The following is a 21,671-nucleotide window of genomic DNA, read 5'->3' on the forward strand; positions in this document are numbered from 1 at the left end:
GATGGGAGAAATAGTCTACTTGCCAGGAGCGGTGCGCGGGGAATGGCGTGATTCGGGACTGCATTTCCCGACGGGCCTCGCGATGGTCGCTCAGCCTACAGGCGGGAGGCCGGTTCCGGTTGCATCAGCGTGGGCTCCACGGCGCAATGAGATTGTTCGTGAGCGAGGGCTCCCCGGGGAGTCTGCCCGTCCTGGCCGCGGCCGGGAGGGCCCAGGGCAGAGCGGAGCTGCGCATCAGTACTGTAGGCCCCGAAGGTAGTTGGGCTGGGGCTGGTGCTGGTGGGCGGTGGATGAGAAGCGCGGAACCGAAACACGCCTGACTCCCAGACGGCAGTTGTCTTCGCCAAACCCCAACCCTTACCACGCACTCCCGTAAACCTCCTCCCGCGTTATCCTTGGTCACTCCATCCCTTCTTCCTTTCCAGTCACATCTTTCATCAATCACTTCCCTTAACTACTCTCAGTACACCTTTCTCTCATCTTTAGCTTCCCTTCCTTCATTTTCTAGGACCCTGCCTCACCCCAGTGAACCTCTCGCCCCTTTCCAACCTTTGCCCACCTACCAGATCCCCCCTATCCCCCGCACTCTAGTTCCTCGCATGACAACACTTCTTTGTCGTTCCTAGGAAACTTTGTCGTTCCTTACTCTCCTCTCCTAAAACAAGCACACGCTCCTTTTGGTTTACTCTTCTCATTCCCAACTGTTTGGGTTAAGAGAACTCTTAAGTGGTTCTCTTGCCGATCTTCCCGATTCTGTTAATATTGTTCTTCCACCGTTATCTCAGATTCTCAGATATCCTAGTTACTTTTAATTGTTCCAGTTCTTGGCTGCAGCACTATCCCAGTACCACCACCTCTTCTCTGTAATCCTCTTCTGCTGTTTCCAGCTGGTGGTCTCTGCTGAACACCTGCTTGTCTGCGGAGTACGTGGTCTTGTCTTGGAACCTGGGTTGAGAATGCCCATGTTTCTTCTCTTTTTCCCTGAACAATGCAAAGTCGTCTTTCTAAGTTGACAAAGTACTTTTTTCCCCCTGTTTTTCCTCAATTTTCTTTTACATCAGAGCGTGTGGTCCCGTTCCTGACCCAGCCAAAGGTCCCTGTCTTGCAGCTGGATAGTGGCAATTACCTCTTCTCCACTAGTGCAATCTGCCGGTCAGTACTGGTACTCGATGTGGGGAGGTGGCCAAATCAAATCAGGGCTTACTGTCCTCTGTGTGGTTTTATTCTCAACCACTGTTTCACTGTGGGGTGAGAAATGGACTAGACAGATAGGTTCTCCTAATTTCACCTTCTGTTGCTCTCTATCTGGCAGATACTTCTTTCTGTTATCTGGTTGGGAGCAAGATGACCTTACCAACCAGTGGCTGGAATGGGAAGTGACAGAACTGCAGGTGGGACTGAGACATGGGGGATGGTAGTCAGGTCCTTGCTTTGCATGGTCATACTGACCCGTGTCCCCATATTTTAGCCAGCTTTGTCTGCTGCCCTGTACTATTTAGTGGTCCAAGGCAAGAAGGGGGAAGAGGTTCTTGGCCCAGTTCGGGGAGCCCTGATTCACATTGACAACAGCTTGAGTCGTCGGAGCTGTCCTTTCCTGGCTGGGGTAAGTTGGACCTTGAGATGTGGATCAGGAAAAGCTGTACAGTATAAAAATTAAGAAGGAAAAGAGTATTCAGAGTGTTCAAACCCCAACACTGCCACTTTCTAGCAGTGTTACCTTGAAAAAAACATTAAACTTTCTAACTATTTTTTTCATCTTTGAAATTGGGGTAATATTGGTACCCACCTTACTGGTTGCCATAAGGATGAAGGGAGGTAATTTTAAATGCTTAACATAGAGTGTGAGATGTAAGTACTTAAGAAATGTTAGATATTTTTATTATTGTTGAAAAGAAACTGAGTGTCTCACCTGTGTACCTCTTTTTTTTCTCTGCAACAAAGGAGACAGAATCTCTAGCTGACATTGTTTTGTGGGGAGCACTGTATCCATTACTCCAAGACCCCGCCTACCTCCCTGGTGAGCACTGTGCTTATCACTTTACTCCCAGCCCCGAACCCAGGAGCTTGGTGTAGAGGTTACAGAATGGGCAGTAGAAAATTGAGGTCCCACTATGAGGTGTAGCTTGACAAGGCAGCCATAGCAGAAAGATGGCAGAGGGAACTGGGGAAGGCAACAGGAGAAACTTTACAAAGAAGGGGAGAAGGTCTACTTCTGCCTGCCCATTTCTAGTCTGCTGATTACCTCTTTTCTCCCATGCCCACAGAGGAGCTGGGTGCCCTGCACAGCTGGTTCCAGACACTGAGTTCTCAGGAGCCATGCCAGCGAGCTGCAGAGACTGTGCTGAAGCAGCAGGGTGTTCTGGCCCTTCGGCCTTACCTCCAAAAGCAGCTCCAGCCCAGCTTCCTTGAGGGGAAGGCTGTCAGCAATGAGCCTGAGGTTTGGAACAGAGGAGAGGGGTCCCCACAGAGTTTGGGAAGAGTTTCTTTACTCTATGGGCCCTCCTCACCTGGCGAGGGATTCTATCCACTCTTCACAGGAGGAGGAACTGGCCACCCTGTCAGAGGAGGAGATCGCCGTGGCTGTAACTGCTTGGGAAAAGGGCCTGGGAAGCTTGCCTCCCTTTCGACCAAAGCAGACTCCCGTGTGAGTTGGCAGAGATGAGTTGGGCTTGGTTTCTTAAGTGGAAGTTATTGATAGAACCAATACCTGCCTGCCAGATCCCCGTTGCTACTGACTAGTTTAATTTTCCATCCTCTTTTTATTCTCAGATCTCTCTCTTTTTTAAAATTTTATTCTCTCTTAAAGTTTTGTACACTCTGTGCATCAGTCCCATCTACACCTATGTTCTTCTCCTACTACACTAAGACAGTATACACAAACACACAGATATTTTTATCCAAGTGAAATATTTGTGGTTCTGAACATGTTGTCATTTGATAAAAATTTGAGTGTCCACTCCTTGCCAGGCCCTATGTGCTAGGAGCTGGGTATACCGAGGGTAACAAAACAGACAAGACCTCTGTTCTCGTGGAACTTTGAGTCTAGAAGACTAAATAGATATTTCAAAAACTTTTGAGCAAATGTGTAATTACAAGTTTTGATAAGTCCCATGAAGGAAAAGAACTGGAAGCCATGAGAGTAAATATCACAGATTAACTTAGAGGTCTCTAAAAAACTGACGTTTGAACTAAGACTTGCACGATGAGTGGGAGTTGGTTAGGCAGGGGTAAGGCTGGGGAAGGATGTCTCAGAGGAAACATGCGCAAGATGGCCTGAGGAGCAAGAGAGTATGACTGAGGTTTTTTTTTTTTTTTTTAATTTTCTTTATGTCTACAGCACCTGGTCTTCCTAGGTGGCCTCCCATCCAAGTACTAACCAGGCCCGACCCTGCTTAGCTTTCGAGATCAGACATTGGGCTTGTTCAGGGTGGCATGGCCGTAGACCATGGACTGTGGCTTTACTGGGGCCGTGAACCCAGGACCTTCTGCGTGTAAAGCAGACGTGTTAACTGCTACACTATGGAACCATGTCCAAGTTTGGCTGTTTTTAAGAAATTGATAAAAGGCCAGTGGCTGGAGGTTAGACAGTCAAGGGGCAAATGGGTGAAGATGAGTTTTGGAAGAAGGGCAGGCCGACTTCATATATACTCTTACCTTGGTGTCTTTGCACATGTTGTTCCTTTTCTGTGGAATGCCTGTATCTTACCTACCTGCTGTACAGTCGTTCCTCAGGAAACTGTTTCTATCATTTCCTTCTCTACAGAGCATGAGTGCTTCATTTCCAGGAAACTCCCATTGTCATGTTATAATTATCTCTTTACATGTCTCTTCACTAATCTGTAAGCTTATTAAAAATAGAGGCTATCTCTTTTTTTTAATGTGGCCCAGTTTCTGGCACAGGGCCAAGTGTTCAGTAGCTTTTGATAAAATTTGAATAAATGAAAGTCCATCCTTTGTTCATTGCTCATTTTGAGTATTGAGTACCTACTGTGGATTCGGTTTAGTACAAGCATTTTGGAGGTAATGAGATAGACTTTCTCAGGTGTTTATACAGGCTTAACATGCTTATATGCACATGTAGAGGAAGAGACAATGGGCATTAAAGACCTTATAGCCATGCCAAACTGTCTTCTTTGCTTTTCCTTCTGACAAAAGTACATCCCTGGTGTCTTGATCAGGCAAATTCCAACCCATTCTTGAGGCCTAATGGAAGTAATTTTGTCTCTGTGAAGTCCTCTCTTAATCTTATGACAAAGTGTATGCTTGCCTTTCTTTGAATTCCTTTGGCCCTTTGACCTTTCATTGCACTGATTCCAATCAGCAGGTGTATAATAGATGATAACTCCCTTGAGGGCAGAACCTTGGGCATACCTTTTTATCTGCCACAGTAGTAAGCATACTCAATGAGGGAGAAGTTACAGGGTAACACAAAAGGAACACATAGTGTGCTACTGAGTGCTCAGGGACTTGGGATACAGGGATGACTGGGTAGAAAGTGAGTCATCAGTAAAAGAAGGCTTTCCTAAAGGAGCTGATTTTGGAACTGGATTCCAGTGTCCACTGATTATAAGTTGAGAATGGTTGGAAAAATAAAAGGGGCCCTGGTGAGTCTTTGGTTCTAAGGAGAGGGCACAATACACATCTGTGCAGCTGAGCTGTCAAGGATGATGAAGCCCAAAAAGAGAATAGTGGATTGAGTGACATGGCTAGGAATGATCCTGGAAAAGTGGGAAGGAGAGGGTGGTTATGAAGGCAGTAGCTGGTCAAGCCATGAGGAAATGACCAGCATGGGTTAGGGAGAGAAAAGTTGGGTGGTGAGCTGTAAGGATTTCAGGTAGTGACTAGAGGTAATAGTAACATAGCACCTGGGAAGGAGGGAAGAGATCAGCACTGGGAAAGTTCTTGGGTGGCATCGGAGTCTAAGGAGTAGTGAGTGATGGTGATTGGACAGAGCCTCAGGAGAGTTTTGTCAATACCCAGGAAGTTGGAGCCTGAGAATGAGCTAATGGAAAAGAAACAGTCACAAGAGTAAAGAGGGACGGAGGTCAATATTGGAATGCACCTGCTTAGGAGCAGTACACGAGGTTTGCTCACTGTGGGCAGGGCCCTGGATTCACAACTATAGGTGATCATAGAGCTTTTGGGGGAGTTTATGGTCATGTGGGTTCATTTAAGGAAAGACCAGATATACATGACCCTATGACAGTAGACTAGATCTAGATCTGTGTCTGGGTATTTGATGCACTTTTGGTCCTTCTTGACCTTCGCATTTTGCTCCATGGACTGTTCTTTTCCTCCTTCCCTACCAGGTTGCCTGTGGCTGGGGAAAGAAATGTGCTCATCACCAGCGCCCTCCCTTACGTCAACAACGTCCCCCACCTTGGAAACATCATTGGTTGCGTGCTCAGCGCTGATGTCTTTGCCAGGTGGAGCCAGCTGCTGGGGGAGAGACCTTCTGAGGGAGCAGTGGGCCCCAAGGAATAGGATGCCTCGAGGGTGGAGGCTGGAGGGGTCCTGAGAACATGGGGAGGGGCTAAGATGGGCCCCCATGATCACCATATTCTCATTTAGGTACTCCCGCCTCCGCCAGTGGAACACCCTCTATCTGTGTGGGACAGATGAGTATGGTACAGCAACAGAGACCAAGGCTATGGAGGAAGGTCTCACCCCGCAGGAGATCTGCGACAAGTATCATGTCATCCATGCCGACATCTACCGCTGGTTTAATATCTCGTTTGATATTTTTGGTCGTACTACCACTCCACAGCAGACCGAGTAGGTTTCCTCTGATCAGGTAGAAATGGAGGATGAAGGCTGGGGCTGGGGTCTGTGAGAATATCCTGGAGACAGAGGAACCAAGATGGTTATCTAGGCATTTTCCCTAAACTTAAGATATGAATATCACCCCGAAATGTATTCCAGGCATTATTAAGGGGATTTCGTGTATGTGGGTGCCTGACCAGAAGAGACTGAAGGAGCAGCTAAGGGAAGGAAGAGACAGCATGTAGGCTCATGGGAAGTATCTGCCTTCCCTCTGCCACCTCCCTTCTCTTTCTTGGCTGCCACAGGGTCTGAGGATATTCCCTCCCACTCCTTTGGCTGTTTACAGCAAATACATTCCTTCTTCCTCTGCCTGATATTCATCCTTATAAAACTTGTACATGGTAGACAGCCTACCAGCTAATAGTGTTGTACAGTTTAGTAGTTAGATTGATTTAATTTTTAGGACATATAAAAGATAGCACAGTGCTATCTTTTTGGAGATTTTTGTTGATGAATACAAAACATAAGTCTGTATTTGACTATGAGATTCTAAAGTGTTAAGGGAAGAGAATGTGTGGGGAGTTGGGGAATATATTTGAGAGGTCTAGGTTCATCCTGTCAAACTCCCTAAAGATGACTAGATGGCCTTTGCGTTGATGAGCCTTCTGTCTGATTTCTTTGGTGTTTGGACTATATGAGCTTGGGTCCTAGTTGGAGTGGCAGGAGAGAGGGTTGCACCACTTCCAACCTCCACTAACCTGTCCTTTTCATACCCGTTGCTCACCTTGCTAGAATCACCCAAGATATCTTCCAGCGGTTGTGGAACCGAGGTTTTGTGCTGCAAGATACTGTGGAGCAACTGCGGTGTGAGAGCTGTGCCCGCTTTCTGGCTGACCGCTTTGTGGAGGGTGTGTGTCCCTTCTGTGGCTATGAGGAGGCCCGGGGTGACCAGTGTGACAAGTGTGGCAAGCTCATCAATGCCATTGAGCTCAAGGTGAGGGAGGGTCTCATGGGAGCCCAGAAGGAGACAATCTATTTTTAATGACCCCAAGTCTTGTCCCATTCAGGATTTTTGTTTTAGCATTCAAGACCTTTCACCAGTGGCTCTTTCTGCTCCATCTCAGTAACTCATCATTCAGTTTATTGGACAAATATTTAATAAACACTTACTATGTCCTTAGCATTGTGCTAGGAAATAGACAGGTTGAGTTTGCACTTTCCTAGGTTTCTCCTGCTTCAGACCACCTGATCTCCATTCGTTTAGTGTATTCTCTCTTCCATAAATACTGTCTCCTCTTCTACTCCATGTTTATGCATTTGTTTATTCATTCAACAAACATTTTTTGATTCTTTACAACAGAAAAGTCACAGTTCTAGGTGCTGGGGTATAGCAGTGAACAAGACAGCCTTTTATCTAGTGTGGGGAGGAGACTAAAGACAATATAATTATAGAATAAACCACTGGGAAGATAGTGATAGAGAGTGACTTCTGGGGGAACATTTAAGGTAGGTGATTAGAGAAGGCCTCTCAGAGGAGGTAACATCTGAACTGAGAGTTTAACTGAAGAATGAGAAGTAGCAAGCCAGGCAATGAATAAGGTTAAGCAGAAGGACCAGGAAATGCAAAGGCCCAAGGCAGCAAGGAGCTGAAAAAGTGGAATCGAAAAGGCCAGTGTAGCTATAGCATAGTGAGTGAGAGGGAGGGTGGACTGAGACGACGTCATATTACCAGGGCCTGGTAAGCAAGCCTTGCAGGAGTTGAATGACAAGCTGCTCTGCGGAAAATGGATGGGAAGGAAACATGAGACAAAGTGGGGAGACCAGTTTGGAGGCTAGAGTGGTAGCTCAAAAATGGGAGGATATTGGCTCGAACTAGCAGTAGAAATGGGAAAAAAAAAAGTATTTGAGATATGTTTTGGAGGCAGACTCTGGAATTAGACTGGAATTCAGGATGAGGGAGAAGTCAAGAAAATTATGACTTGTAAATTTTTGGCTTGACCATCTTACATAGATGGCAATACCATCTACGAACATGTGTGTGATTGGATGAAGAACAAGCTTTCTGGTGGAATGCAGTGAGGCTGGGTTCGTTAAATTTGAGTTACCTCTTAAGACATCCAAGGAGAGATGTCAAGTAGGCAATTGGATATAGGCATATAGAGTTCAAGAGAGAGGTCCTGAGAAAGTTATAGCTTCTCACCATCAAAAACCCAGATCAAAATTTACTTGGAAGCTTCCATTGATTAGCTCCACCTAACCATTTATAGTCATTGCACTTCAGAGTTTTACATAGTCACTTCCTACCATGAAAATAAGTATTTATTGACATTTTGCTTTCTAAAGGTTTCCCATGCAAACCCTCTTTTCCTAGCTGGATTGTAACTTCCTCAAGGAAAGGAGTTGTATGTCTTTTCTTTTGCTGCTTCTGCCTCCCCTCACACAGCTGCATACAGTTTATTGCTCAGAGAATGCTTTTTCCTATTCTTTGGAGTGATAGGACAGAGACGTGAAACTCAGAGTCACAAATGTTGTGTTATGTAGTCTTGAGTCTCCAAGTTCACAGAAGGCCCAAAGAGTTGGCTGCACGTGAGCATGAAGCTAAGCTAAATGGCAGACTGAGGAACTCATACCTTTGTGGCCTCTCCCCTTGCCCGGAAAGTCCTGGCCTGCAGTCCTGATCCTGACTCCCACTTTGGTCACCCCTTCTCTTGAATTTCTCTTTACAGAAGCCTCAGTGTAAACTTTGCCGGTCGTGCCCTGTGGTGAAATCCTCTCGGCACCTGTTTCTGGACCTGCCAAAGGTAAGTAGGCCTTTCCCTCATCTTGGTCTGCCCAGCTTCTTCTGCCCCTCTGCCTCAGCCACAAATCTGTACCATATCACTCTCAAATGTTTTAAATTTCCATTTAAGAATTATGCATCATAAAAAGATAAAACAAATAATGGGCACAAAGTGAAAGGCCCAGGGCCACTAAGCCCCAGGCCTGCTTACCAGAGGTATTTACTACTGCTTGTTTTCCTTTGTGTCTATTCCAGAAATGTCATATCCATGAGAATGAACTGTATAAACGTGTCCATTTTACTCTTACATACTTCAGTGTGTATTTTCTAAGACAAAACGCATATTCTTACATAATCACAGTACACTTAACAATTTCAAAAAATTTGTCATTGGTATAGTTGTCTCATCTACCATCCATAGTCAACTTTTGTCAATTATCCTAATAGTATTCTTTATAACATTAGTTTTCCTTTAGTACAGAATCTAGCTTGGGATCATGTATTGCATTTAGTTTTTAAATATTTTGTTTATTTTCATCTGAAACAGTTCCCCAGCCTTTATCTTTTGTGACATTAACAGTTTTTAAGAATTTAGTTCCTGACCCCCTTTTAAAAATAGAATATTCCTGATTTTGGATTTGATTGGTGTTTCCTAACAATTAGATTCAGGTTATGCTTCCTCAGTTGGAATACTACATAAATGGTATTACATCTTTTCAAGAGGCACATAATGGCCATTTCTCCCTTATGGGCAGTGTTAATTTTGTTTAGTCAAGGTGTTATTCAGTTTCTCTAAAGTATATAATATTTTCTCCTTTGCAAGTTATAAACATTCTGTGGAAATACACTTTGAGGACCATGCAAATACTTTGCTCTTTAGTGAAAGATTCCTTCTAAATTTAGTGTTTTATTTATTTAATCATTCTTACTTGAATCAGTTTTCATCAAGATTTTTCAATGCTATCTACTCCACATTTACCCTACTTTGTTCATTCATTTCTTTAGTTATCTATTATCAGTGTGGGCTTGTGGATTCCCATTTTTTGCAGTCGTTTATAATTTATTCCTATCTTAAAATATTTTCATGTTCAAATGATCCCTTGGTCAGTGGAAGCCTCTTCAAGATTATTTCTGTGTGTGTTTTCAAGATCTCCCACCATTTTTAAAGCACTTCCTTATTTTTTGGCATAATGATATTCTGGATTCATCGTTCCAACCTTGGAATCAACTGTTTCTCCACAAAGCCCTGGTTCACTTTAGTAGGGAACAGTATTAGAGACCAAATTTAGATGTGCTCATTGCTACTGGGGTGTCTTTGCTTTTAGGCCGTTTAAGCAAAAAGAGTTAAGCATTGATTTTAGGTTCACACTGACACCTGCATTTCCAGACCATCCCAGCAGGATTCTTTCTCACTTTCCCTCATTTCATATTTGTATCTCCCTTCTTCCATAGCAACAACATTTACTCATTTGCTCATCCTATAGTATACCTAAAAATATTTTCAGAATTGCTTTACCTATACCACTACCAAAAAACCTACTAAAAAGAGTTTAGAGTTTGTTGGCAGTCCTGTCCCTTCACCCCAACTGAGGGTATATAATCAAATAACGTTTTCAAAATTGTCTTAGTTGTTTTTCTCCCTTCATTGTGATTGTGTTACTGAAATTAATAAATTTGGTTCATTTGCTTTTAGTTTTTTCCCTCATGCTTGTTAATTTAATTTTTTTGAATATATAGAACATCAATGTGCTTCTAAAAATCAAAACCATACCAAAAGGTGTACTGAAAAAAAGTGGCATTCTGTTTCCTGTCTGTGCCTCCTTGTTCTTCCATCTTCTGTGGGTGATCTCCTTCATTTTCTGATTTATTCTTAGTGTGTTTACTTTTATAAAGATAAGCTTATATGTAAAGATAAACATATATCTATGTACATGTATACATACATATTTATATGTTATTTTTCTTCTTTACACAAAATTTAGCATAGTGCATATAGTTTTTTGCATTTCATCTTCTACCTAACAGTATGTTGTAGAAGTCACTCCATATCAGTTCATAGAAATCATCCTTATTTGTTTTTTTTAAACAGCTGCATAATATTACATTCTGTGTAGGTACCATAGTTTATTTAATCAATTTTCTGTGTTCTCTGTTTAGGTAGTTTCCTAGTTTCAAGTCTTCAAAAAACATTTTGCTCAATGTTGTTAACTCTTGTTTATATCAATTAGCCTATGGTAAAATTGGTTTCATTATGTGTTGTTTTACTTAAAGTTGCAGAACCTATCCATGATGTTAAATGAGGACTTACTGTATTTTGCAATTACAAATGATGTTGTAGTAAATAACCTTGTACATGTGTATTTTTGTATTGTTGGAAGTATATCTTCAAGATAAATTCCTTAAAAATATCAAGGATAAATACATATGTAGTTTATTGCCAAATTTTCCTTAGATGTTATTCCACTTTTGTATTCCCACCAACAATCTGTGAGTGTGCATTTCCTCATAGCCTTGCCAACAGAGTATGTTGTCAGGTTTCAGAAACTATGGTATTTATGTGGATGAGTCACATAACTATCCCCTTAAAAAAGATTATTTTGTTTTTCTGCTTACAAAAGTGATGATATAAGCTTGTGTTTAAAATTTCAGCTGGGAATATATGGTGTAAAAGTGGATGTTCTCCATAATCCCATCTGAAAATAAAGCACTGATATAGATTTTCCTTCAAAATTTTTTCTGGGCTTATGTTGGTCTGTATATTAACATTTATTTGTGTAGTTATTGGATTATATCATCTATTATTGTTTTGCAATTTGCTTTAATTAATAATGAATCTTGGGGAGATATGTACATGTCAGTTACATAAAGGTCTACCTCCCTCTTTTTAATGGCCTTACAAGTAATTCATTGTATCAGTGAATCATATTTCTTTAAACTCTTCTGAGCCATGGGAGTTAGTTTCAATTTTTTGCTGTGATGAACAGTGTACTTCTTTATATACACATCTATACACTCTTGTGTGAATATTTCTGTTGAAAACTTTCTAGAAGTGTAATTGCTATGTCAAATTCACGAGCCTTTTAATTTTAATTCTGTATTGCCAGACTACTCCAAAAATGTTGTACATATTTATCCTTATGCTAACCGTGTATGAGACTGTCCTAAATTAGCCTTCCATTTTAGCTGGAAGACCGACTGGAGGAATGGTTGGGGAAGACATTGCCTGGCAGTGACTGGACACCCAATGCCCGGTTCATCATTCGTTCTTGGCTTCGGGATGGCCTCAAGCCACGCTGCATAACGCGAGACCTCAAATGGGGAACCCCTGTACCCTTGGAAGGTTTTGAGGACAAGGTAAAAAGCCTATACTTTACTCATATCTCATATTACTCAGCCTTGGGGTTGAGACCCTGGGCTAGCAGAATAGGTCGTTGATTATGTCTAATTTCAGCCTGAGACATTGGGTTGGTGAGGTTTTCCTAATGTTCCTTCATCCTACTGTGTCTCTCTCTTGATTCTCCAGGTATTCTATGTATGGTTTGATGCCACTTTTGGTTACCTGTCTATCACAGCCAACTACACAGACCAATGGGAGAGATGGTGGAAGAACCCAGAGCAAGTAAGCAATTCTTGGTTAGCCAAGAATTCTTGGTGAGGTTGCATGCGTGTGTGTGTTTGGATGGGGAAATGGGGTGGGTTAGGGTTGGATAATCTGATCTTTCTTAGGCCGTTGCAAAAGGTCTCAGAAACTCTGCCTTCCAACTATATTCCATAGGTGAACCTCTATCAGTTCATGGCCAAAGACAACGTTCCTTTCCATGGCTTAGTCTTTCCTTGTTCAGCCCTGGGTGCTGAGGACAACTACACCTTGGTCAGCCACCTCATTGCTACAGGTACCTTTGAAGACTTGACTGGGATAGTCATGGGGAATGAAGGCTGAGGCAGTACGTGGAACATCTTGGAAAGGTCTTAGGAGTAGAGATGAAATAAGAGATAATTAGAACACGAGAATTCAACCCAGAAGGAAACAAGAACCTGAAGAAAGCAAAAGTCCCAAAGTAAAACTTTGTAATGGGTAGAAGCAAGTGGGTAAAAGGCCAGAATGGAGAGGAAAGGTCTCCTAAGTTCTGTGCAGGCCAGTTACTTAAGGAGGAGAGTTGGCGGACACCACTAGTCGAGGTGAAGGAGAGGAAAGAAGAGTTAGTGGGTCAGAGAGGGAAGGACATGATTTGAGCAAATGGTTCTCATTCATTCTCTTTCCCTGTCCAGAGTACTTGAATTATGAGGATGGGAAATTCTCTAAGAGCCGGGGCGTGGGAGTGTTTGGGGACATGGCCCAGGACACGGGGATCCCTGCTGACATCTGGCGCTTCTATCTGCTATACATTCGGCCTGAGGGCCAGGACAGTGCCTTCTCCTGGACAGACATGTTGTTGAAGAACAACTCTGAGCTGCTTAACAACCTGGGCAACTTCATCAACAGGTGGGACTTGGTGAGGGTTCATGGTCAGCAGATGAGCTGGAGTGGGGCCAGCTATGCTTCATGAAGTGGGAGAGATGGGAATATGAAGAGGGCTGGTGAGTGGGCAGGAGGCTGGGAGGGATAGGGAGGATAATGTGGAAAGTGGATTTCTATCTACTGGGACCTATTCCTAGAACATAGTAGGCTATGTATGCTTGGGGCAAGTCAATTGTAGAGATGTGATTTAGCAAAGTCGGTCACAAAGTGAAGTTTTGTAGATCGTTATTTTCTTTGTAGAATTGGAAATATGTCTTTTCCAGCAAATAAGTTCACTTGCAGACCATTGAAAAGTTTGGCTGAAGGGAGGATTTATTTTAGTGTATGGATAGACTTATGCTATACTCTTTGGAGTTACTTTAGGCTCACATTTCATTGTTGGTCCCTATCTCAGCTATTCTGTGATCTAAAAAATCCTCCATGGCTACCTAGTCTTTTAGGTTTGGTCATTAACCACATTTAATAGATAGTCCTTACTAATTGGTAGCAGTTTACATATATTTCAACTTGATCATTCTGAGTGTTTGTTAAAAAACAAAATGAACAGTTGCTTAATTTTATCAGGTTTCTTTAAACAAGGGATATCTATATATGAAATGTCTGTTATGTGCAGTCATATTCTTAGGGGAGAGAATAAGGAACTACTTTAAGCCTTGCCTTCTAGCTAGAGGGAGCCAGGAGGTGTCAGTTTTGAGAGAATGTGGAATTATGAATATGGTGATCCCATATTTATAATTCCACATTCTCTATGAATTAATTAAATCTCTATGAGGATACTGGACAGTAACTCCTTTTCTCTCTCCCCTCTCCTTCCCTATTCCCATCAAGAGCTGGGATGTTTGTGTCTAAGTTTTTTGGGGGTTATGTGCCTGAAATGGTGCTTACCTCTGATGATCAGCGCCTGCTGGCCCATGTCGCCCTGGAGCTCCAGCACTATCACCAGCTGCTAGAGAAGGTTCGGTAAGTAACCTACATCCATCTCATCCAGTGATCTGCTGGCATATTTGAGAGCCCCATACCTCAAGGACCTTATACCTTGGCCTGCCTCCCTTCCCAGGATTCGGGATGCCTTACGTAGTATCCTTACCATCTCTCGCCATGGCAACCAGTACATTCAGGTGAATGAACCCTGGAAGCGGATTAAAGGCAGCGAGGCTGACAGGTAGGTAAGAGGTAGGGTTGGCTATAGGAATAAAGTGGCTTGGAGGGTCCTGACTAATATCTTTTCTTCCCCAGGCAGCGAGCAGGGACAGTGACAGGCTTGGCAGTGAATATCGCTGCCTTACTGTCCATCATGCTCCAGCCTTACATGCCCACGGTTAGCACCACCATTGCGGCCCAGCTGCAGCTCCCACCTCTAGCCTGCAGTATCCTGTCCACAGACTTCCTGTGTACCTTACCAGCAGGACACCAGATTGGCACAGTAGGTGTCTGAGGGTTGGAAGAATGAGTTTCTTTTTAAAATTCTTGCATTTACCATGCTGGCAGGCTTTTAGGCAGGGTCAGAAAACTTACTTTGGGCACAGGCCTCTCATAGCTAGTCTCTGAAACCCTTCCCCACTCCTGCCCACTCTGCACCTAGGCTTGTTTCTGATATAAAGTGCTTGGTATTAGCTTATGAACCCAGTATTATCTGTAGCCCATATTTCATCATTCTTCACGCCAGAACACAGAACTTGGGACATAAAACTGACTAGAATATGGTAGATGTTTGAAGAAATTCCATGGTCACCTGGTCTCCATAATGCTAACAGGCAGCGAGCTTTGAGAATACAGGGTAGCCATTTTTTCTTTGACACAAGATGATAAGTTAAGTTTACCTCTAAAACTTTTGCAACAACCTAGCATTAAATAGTTTAAATAGTCCTGGACGCTGTTAATACTTTGGGCTTTTATAGTGACTGCTGGGATTTTTCTAGATTCTTTACTGAAATCAGCAGGTATTTGCTTACTGTAAACACTTACATTTCTTCTAAAGTATTTACAGTTCCTCAATCAGCAATTGGGGTTGGAGAGGCCCTCTGTATAGTCTGGTAGAGACAATACCTAATGAGTGAATGATTCTGGAATTCTTTTCTTACAGGTCAGTCCCTTGTTCCAAAAATTGGAAAATGACCAGATTGAAAGTTTGAAACAGCGATTTGGTGGGGGCCAGGTGAGAAAGCTAGACAGTGTAATCTCCTTAGTGTCCCTAAATAGTTCTCACTCATCACTGTCTTTTGGCCCTGCTGCTTCCTCACTTATAGCTTTTCTTTCCTGTCTTAGCTAGAAGAGTCCTTGGAGTTAAAAGTAATTACTTTATTCCTGAGATGTCTTTTAAAAAGGTCAGGGGATAGTTACGGTGACAGGTGTTAACCCTTTTGTTCTCTAGGCAAAAGCATCTCCCAAGCCAACAGATGTAGAGACTGTGACAACAGTTGGACTGCAGCAGATAAAAGTGCTGATGGATGAAGTGACAAAACAGGTATGAAGCTTAAGCCCTGTGTGGGAGATTGGAAAAGCTGATTCCTACATAGGTCATTTCTGGTCTCACTGTTGTTATTTCCCCACCCCTTTCCTCTTTTAGGGCAACATTGTCCGAGAACTGAAAACACAAAAGGCAGACAAGAACCAGGTTGCTGCAGAGGTGGCTAAACTATTGGATTTGAAGAAACAGTTGGCTCTAGCTGAGGGGAAACCCCTTGAAACCCCTAAAGGCAAAAAGAAAAAGTGAAAGTGAGAACTTGGCTTATAAAGAGTCACTTTAATGGATATGGACAGTAATAAATAAATGTACAATCTCTATATATATGCTAAGACCCTTTCCTGTTGTCTACCCCTAGCTTTCCCCCTTCTGTAGATATGGGGTTGAAGGTCACATCATTGGCACTGGTAAGAAGGTGGTCAGTAGCTACTTCTGGGAAAAGTTGGTAGTGGCCCAAAGGGGATGTCACGGTCCCAAGTGTTCATGCTTGGTGCAGATTGACCATTCGGTCAATTAGAGCTCGGCGAGTTGCCTCCACTTCCCTGGTCAGGCGTTCAATTTCCTGCTTGAGCCGTTCATTCTCTTCAGCTAGCTGTGCCACTTTCCTTTCATTCTCTTGTTCTTTCTCTTTCATGCGTTGCTTTCCAGCTCGGGCTGGAGACTGGCCACTCCATTTCCGTTTCCTGGGTATTCCTTGGTCTTCCTCTTCTTCCTCCTGAGCAAGGGAGCTCTGACTGGAATCTGGAGAGCGAGGGCTCTGGGAGGTGCTCGTGACCTCTGCTGGTCCTGGCTCCTCCGTAAGCCAAGCCAGAGAGGCGGGGTCAAGAGTGGTGAAGGTTTTTGATTCTTCCTTCAAGGGAATGAGGAAAGGTAGGCGCTATTAATAGAGAAGGGAAGATCAACATTCCCCCCTAGCTTTAGATGTAGTATTCTCACCTCCTCATTTCCAGGGGGTGAGCCATAGGTACCCCCATTTTCATCTGAGGACAGTACCTCCTGCAGGTCCTCATACCAGGCTTCTAGCTCCCAGCTGGACAATGTCCCGAAGGAGAAATGCAGAGACTCGGCTGCCATTGCTGCAGCTGGATCAGGCTCTGGAAAAGGACATACTTGGAATAGTAGCGGGGCGGGGGGTCGAATAGCACCTCAAAGCAGTCAAACAGTCTAAATCACAGGCTTGCTGCATGGTTTGCAGATACAGTTTTATTGGAACACAACCACATCCATTAATTTACATATTGTTTCTGGCTGCTTTAATGCTACAACAGTGGAGATGAATAGCTGTGACAAAAACTGGCCGTCAATATCTAAAGTACTATCTGGCCCCTTAAAATTTATCATCCTCTGGTTTATACTACTATTCTCTCCTTGCTTTTGCCCAGCACGTCAAACAAATGTTCTTATGGGATCCTAGTAAAAGCTGCCCTGGGGAACTCGATTGGTAGTTTCCAGGGGCAATTACCAGACTATTTGTGCTGCTTTCTCCTGTGTGGGAAGTCCTATGGGTTAGTCTAACCTTGTTGGAGATTGAAGTGTGTAAGACAAACCAGTTATCTTTGTTGGGGCTGACTGCTTACTCAGAGGCAGCTTTCAATTAGGACATGCTCTAAGAATAGTGATTTTTGTCACCTTGTTAGGGACAGGCCAGGTGGATGGACATGGTCTGACAGCAAAAGCTTGCTCAGATTCAAACCCTCTTTTCCCATCTTCTCTAGGCATTTTCATAACTTTGTAGGGTCCCAATAAAGGGAGCCTAAGCAGCATTTCTTAGGAGATGGTTTTGGGGAAGTGTTGGTTAAGTTTACCTGCTTTCAGGTGTGGTGATGTATGAAGATACACTTCCTTCTGGAACACTGTGGGGATCAAAGAGAAATGTTAGCCATTTTTGGAAGAGAGGCAGGTTCTTTTATCTCTAGCCTCCTATTGGTCCTTCCTTCTTGTCTTGTAGAGTATGGCTAGTTAACAGTCCCTGTAGCCATTTCCAAGGACAGAGGAGAGCTTAGTTTCCTTTATTTTTAGTTGCTGACATTTGTGGTCCTGGTTACATAATAGGAAAGTCCTGGCCAACTCAGCTTTCTCTAAATTCAAGGCAGGCCTCAAACCTGCTACCGTAAGGACTAGACTACAGAGAAGGGAACAAATCAAGTGGCATTTTCGTAATTACATTCCCACACTGACATCCTCCAAATATACATTGCCAGAGTGGAACTCTATTATCTGCTTACACACCATCTCCTTTTGGATGTCTAATAGGCATCTCACACTTAATATGTTCAAAGAAGAACTCCTGTTAATTTTCCTCTTCCGAGGTCTCCATCTTGGTAAATGGCAACTCTAGTTGCTTATGCCAGAAACCTTGGCATCATCAATTCCTCTCCTTTCGAACCCTACAATTCAATCTAAACCACCAGCAATATTTCTTAACTCATTCTTCAGTAACCCAGAATCTAAACATTTCTCACGGATTCCATTGTTTCCAATCTAGATCAAGTTATTACCTCTTGGATGACTGGAGAAACCTCTTGACTGCAGGTTTCTGCTCTTGCTACCCCTTCTCCTGACTCTATTTACAACATAGTAACCAGAGTGGGCCTTTTAAAACTTAATTCAAGTCACCTCATTTCTCTGTTCAAAATCCTCCAGTGACTTCCAATTTCATGCATATTAAAAGTTAAAGTTCTTAAAATGGCTTAGAAGGCCATACACAGTGTGCTTCTTCCCTGCCCGGGATTTCTCATTGACCACTCTCTCTCTTGGTCACTCTAGTTCAGCCACCTGGCTGCTTCCTGTTACCTAAAGATACTATGCATGCTCCTACCTTAAGACCTCTGTTCTTGCTGATCCTTCTCCTGGAAATCTCTTCCACATATCTGCATGGCTTACTGTCTTCACTTCTCAACTTATCTGTCATCTCAGGAAATTCATGACTATCCAATATAAAACCATAATCCCCACCCTGAGCATTCTCTACCCTTCTATGCTTTAGTTTTCTCTATGGCATTCAACTGTTTGTTTACCGTATGTCTCTTCCCATTGAACTGTAAGCTCTGAAAGAGCAGATTGTTTTTCTCTTCTTCATGGATGTATCCTGTGCCCCAATTAGCATATAGGCGTTCGTTCAGTGTTTGTTAGGAATGAATGGATATTCTCCCTAATCTCTCTTATAGGAAAGGGAGGATGAATCCCAGAAGCCCAGCAGCAGCTACCTATCCCTAGGGACTGTAGATGCAATATCACCCTTAGTGTTTCTCTGTAGGGCTGTCCTCCCTGGGGAACCCTCCTTGCCTTCCAGTGCCTGGGATGTGGCTTTCATCAGCAGTAGAGTAGAACTCCACACCAGAGGGCTGCAGAGCCAAACAGGGGGCTGGCCTGATGCAATGGTTACACAGAGATTAGTTGGAGACAGGACAGAGGGGGAAAGAAGCAGGGACCAATCCCAAGGGAAGGACAATGGGGAGACCCCAAATGACTTCCCACACTTAAAAGATCCAGGATGCTCTCTTGTGCAGGAAGCCCAGGGACCTCTGGAAGAAAGGGAAAATCCCATCTCTGCTCCCTGTCCATCAGCACCCCTCCTCCCAGAGGCTGTTAAGTCTCCTGAAGTTTCAGTCCTCTACTAGGGTGTGGAATGGCTGTTCTGTGTAGGGTTCAGGAGCCCCAGCTACCGACGTAGCCATGCTGGCCCTGAGACACTGCCTCGGATATAGGATCGGGGTGGAGCTGCTGGTGGCAAAGCGGAGGCAGCAGCCTAAGCTACGGTCACCCAGGCTTCTCGGCGTGTGGGTGTGTCCTGCTGCCCCGCCTCCCACCGGACAAGCCTAACGTGGAGGCCTGGGGTTAGCAACCGGAGAAAATGGAATAATCTTCCGAGGGTAGGTGAGCCCCTTCGCCCAGCATCACAGAGCAAGGCCCATGCTCCAAGCAGGCGTTGGGTGACGCTGTCGTCCGAAGAAAGAGGGGTCAGTAAGCACCGCTCCCGAATAAAAGCTTCTGCCCATCCCTTCCTCGGACCGTCACTAACTTCATTATGGAAGGGGTGGGACCACAACCTAAAGACTGGGTGCCGCAACTTCGAGGGGACAACTGGTGTTCGCGAGGATGGAAGGGTAAAAGGTAGATGGGGAGAGTCAGTACTCACCTCTCTCCTTAGCTTGCGGCTCTGATTTTGGCTCTGTCGCTGCCACCCGGTCATCTTCAACATGATAAGCTCTATGCTTTAGACTCAAGCCTCTGACCTCGATCTTCGGGAGCAGTGATCTTTTAACATGGCTTTACCCTCCTCTAAGGGGCGGCTCCAGCAGTTTGCCAATCAGAAAGTGGCACGCCGGGGTTGGCCCCGCCTCACCTCTTACATCCGCCACTCAGAAGCCCCGTGGCACCACCCCCTTCACTCCCTCTTGGGAGTCGACGTCTTGTTGGACCCGGAAGTGGCTTTGGGTCACGAGGCTTCGCAGAGGAGGTGAGTGAGTCATGCGCGCGCGCGGAGGGGAGAGCTGGAGGAGGAGGGTAGGAAAGGGGGGCGGGGATGATGCAATGTTTGGCAACCGGTGTCTGCGCGCGCACGCGCAGGGGACTACGAGGGTGGTGGGCGGTGCGTGGGGAAGGTGGGTAGGGGAGAGGAGAGAGGGCGGGGCGCTAGCTCCCGGCACCCAACGGCCCCAACGGCTATCAACTGTGGCTGCCCTTAGGTTGCCGAGTGAAACCTCACTGTATCTTGTCTTCCTCAGGAGTTCTTGGTCCGCCCACCTGGCAGTAGCCCCCGTTTTATCTCCTCCATAAGGGACTCCCATTTTCTTTCCCCCCGCCTTCCAACTAATCCTCACAAGGCCTTTTAAACCTTCGCCTTAGAAAGTTTGCATCCATCCGATAGGATTGTCTACATTTTCTTGAGTCTTCTTAGAGTCTAAGCTTTTAGCCCCCTAACTCCCCCAAAAGGGGCCGATGTGCTTGAATCCTCTTGATAGTCATTTCCAGCTCCTTTCAGAAGAGCATGCTTACCTTTTATCTTTGTGAAGTTTCTAATAAGCATGCCCTCCGCATGCCAGAATTCATGTTCTTTACCCTGTGGACGGGACTTGTTTTCCCACTCATCTCCCCTCTTGGTGCTCTGGTGCCCTTCACCAAAGACCAAGACCCGCCCTTTTCACTGTACCAGACAGCAAGTCCGGTGACTCCCTGCTGTGAGCAACTGGGCACAGGCCTACTGCCTCCTAGGTGTTTGGGCTACAGTAGCGCCTTGTTGCCCGGGACATTGAGTGCGCTTGAACACGCGACTGCCTTGGACTAGGTTGTCAGGAGCCCAGGTTCTAGCTTCAGCTGCCTCTCACTTGCTCAGGAATCCTAGGCCAGCCGCCGTTCCTGTTTGTAAATAAAAAATGAGTTGTGAAGGTAAAATGAGAGAAATATGAACTTGGAAACAGCTTGAACTAAAGTGAAAAGCACCAGGCACAATGCAGTGTTTTTCTTGTGCCATGAGGTAGAAAACAGAAGCCATGTGGTCGCCTGTTACACATCCTGTCATATCCTCATGGGGTCAGCCAGACTTTAAGTAGAAACTGTCAGAGGCCAATGTGGCTGGCTGGAAGGTATAGGTGATGGTGTGACAGTGACAGGTCCTTGGCCGGGCCTCCTCCGTTGCTCCAGACCTGCATTTCCCCTTCTGTAAATGGGACTGGGGGTGAGTGGGCCAGATGCTCTCTCCTGGCTCAAAGACACAACCAGGTTGTCAGTGACAGGCAGAGGTCATGTGACTTGACAGGCCGAGGTCGTGTTGTGACATGTTGACCTGGGGAGGCGGGTCAAGTCCCAGCACACTACTCGGTAAGCCTTTAGGGCGGGGCAGGGCAAGTCGCGACTTTCATCTTTGGGGGCTGGCCCCTCCCGGACCTGGCATTCCTGGCTCCCCCAACAGACTGGCTTTGGAAAGGGCCCCTCCCCAGGAAAGGCTGGGATTGGCCACCGGTGGCCTGGGAAGAGGTTCAGATCCTTCCGCGGAGGACAGGGGGAGTGGGGGGGGCCGCGTGGGGTGTTTGTTCTCTTGGGGATTAATGGGGGGTTGTGGGGGAGGGGAGGCGCGCTCCCGCATGCGCACTGCGGCCTCTCCTGTTGGCTCGTCGTTGTCCGCTGGGCGGGGGCCCGGCCCCGCC

At 45.0% G+C, this 21,671-nt stretch overlaps 3 protein-coding genes and 1 pseudogene across 5 annotated transcripts in view; 2 read left to right on the top strand and 2 right to left on the bottom strand.

The window, feature by feature from the left end:
- Nucleotides 1–13: 13 nt before the first annotated feature.
- Nucleotides 14–15,849, top strand: MARS (methionyl-tRNA synthetase). Of its 2 annotated transcripts, XM_011382863.2 has the most exons (21): nucleotides 14–255; nucleotides 1,062–1,152; nucleotides 1,313–1,391; nucleotides 1,469–1,603; nucleotides 1,942–2,017; nucleotides 2,265–2,437; nucleotides 2,538–2,644; nucleotides 5,310–5,426; nucleotides 5,572–5,775; nucleotides 6,556–6,757; nucleotides 8,490–8,564; nucleotides 11,726–11,896; nucleotides 12,066–12,161; nucleotides 12,318–12,435; nucleotides 12,812–13,025; nucleotides 13,890–14,021; nucleotides 14,119–14,223; nucleotides 14,298–14,484; nucleotides 15,145–15,216; nucleotides 15,433–15,525; nucleotides 15,628–15,849. In XM_011382863.2, the coding sequence occupies exons 1-21, from the start codon at nucleotides 147–149 to the stop codon at nucleotides 15,772–15,774; spliced, it is 2,703 nt and encodes a 900-aa protein (XP_011381165.1). In that variant the 5' UTR covers nucleotides 14–146; the 3' UTR covers nucleotides 15,775–15,849. The 2 variants fall into 2 exon arrangements, 1 of the variants encoding a protein (XP_011381165.1); XR_002777721.1 differs by lacking the exon at nucleotides 14,298–14,484 and having other exon boundaries at nucleotides 90–255; nucleotides 15,628–15,845.
- LOC111732810 lies at nucleotides 3,329–3,444 on the bottom strand (annotated as a pseudogene).
- DDIT3 (DNA damage inducible transcript 3) lies at nucleotides 15,785–19,886 on the bottom strand. Of its 2 annotated transcripts, XM_011382861.2 has the most exons (5): nucleotides 19,664–19,886; nucleotides 18,811–18,894; nucleotides 17,331–17,378; nucleotides 16,462–16,619; nucleotides 15,785–16,375 (listed from the first exon to the last, which is right to left on the bottom strand). In XM_011382861.2, exons 2-5 carry the CDS (start codon nucleotides 18,836–18,838, stop codon nucleotides 16,007–16,009), a joined length of 603 nt encoding a protein of 200 aa, XP_011381163.1. In that variant the 5' UTR covers nucleotides 18,839–18,894; nucleotides 19,664–19,886; the 3' UTR covers nucleotides 15,785–16,006. The 2 variants fall into 2 exon arrangements, with proteins under 2 accessions (XP_011381163.1, XP_011381164.1); XM_011382862.2 differs by lacking the exon at nucleotides 18,811–18,894 and having other exon boundaries at nucleotides 19,664–19,866.
- Nucleotides 19,887–21,319: 1,433 nt separating this feature from the next.
- MBD6 (methyl-CpG binding domain protein 6) overlaps nucleotides 21,320–21,671 on the top strand; it is a 7,905-nt gene continuing 7,553 nt past the window's right edge. The window contains exon 1 of the mRNA XM_023524794.1: nucleotides 21,320–21,345. The gene's annotated coding sequence lies outside the window, so the exon portion shown is untranslated. The remainder of the gene's footprint in view (nucleotides 21,346–21,671) is intronic.

This window comes from Pteropus vampyrus, unplaced genomic scaffold, assembly GCF_000151845.1.
Source record: "Pteropus vampyrus isolate Shadow unplaced genomic scaffold, Pvam_2.0 Scaffold493, whole genome shotgun sequence".
Taxonomy (NCBI): Eukaryota; Metazoa; Chordata; class Mammalia; order Chiroptera; family Pteropodidae; genus Pteropus; species Pteropus vampyrus.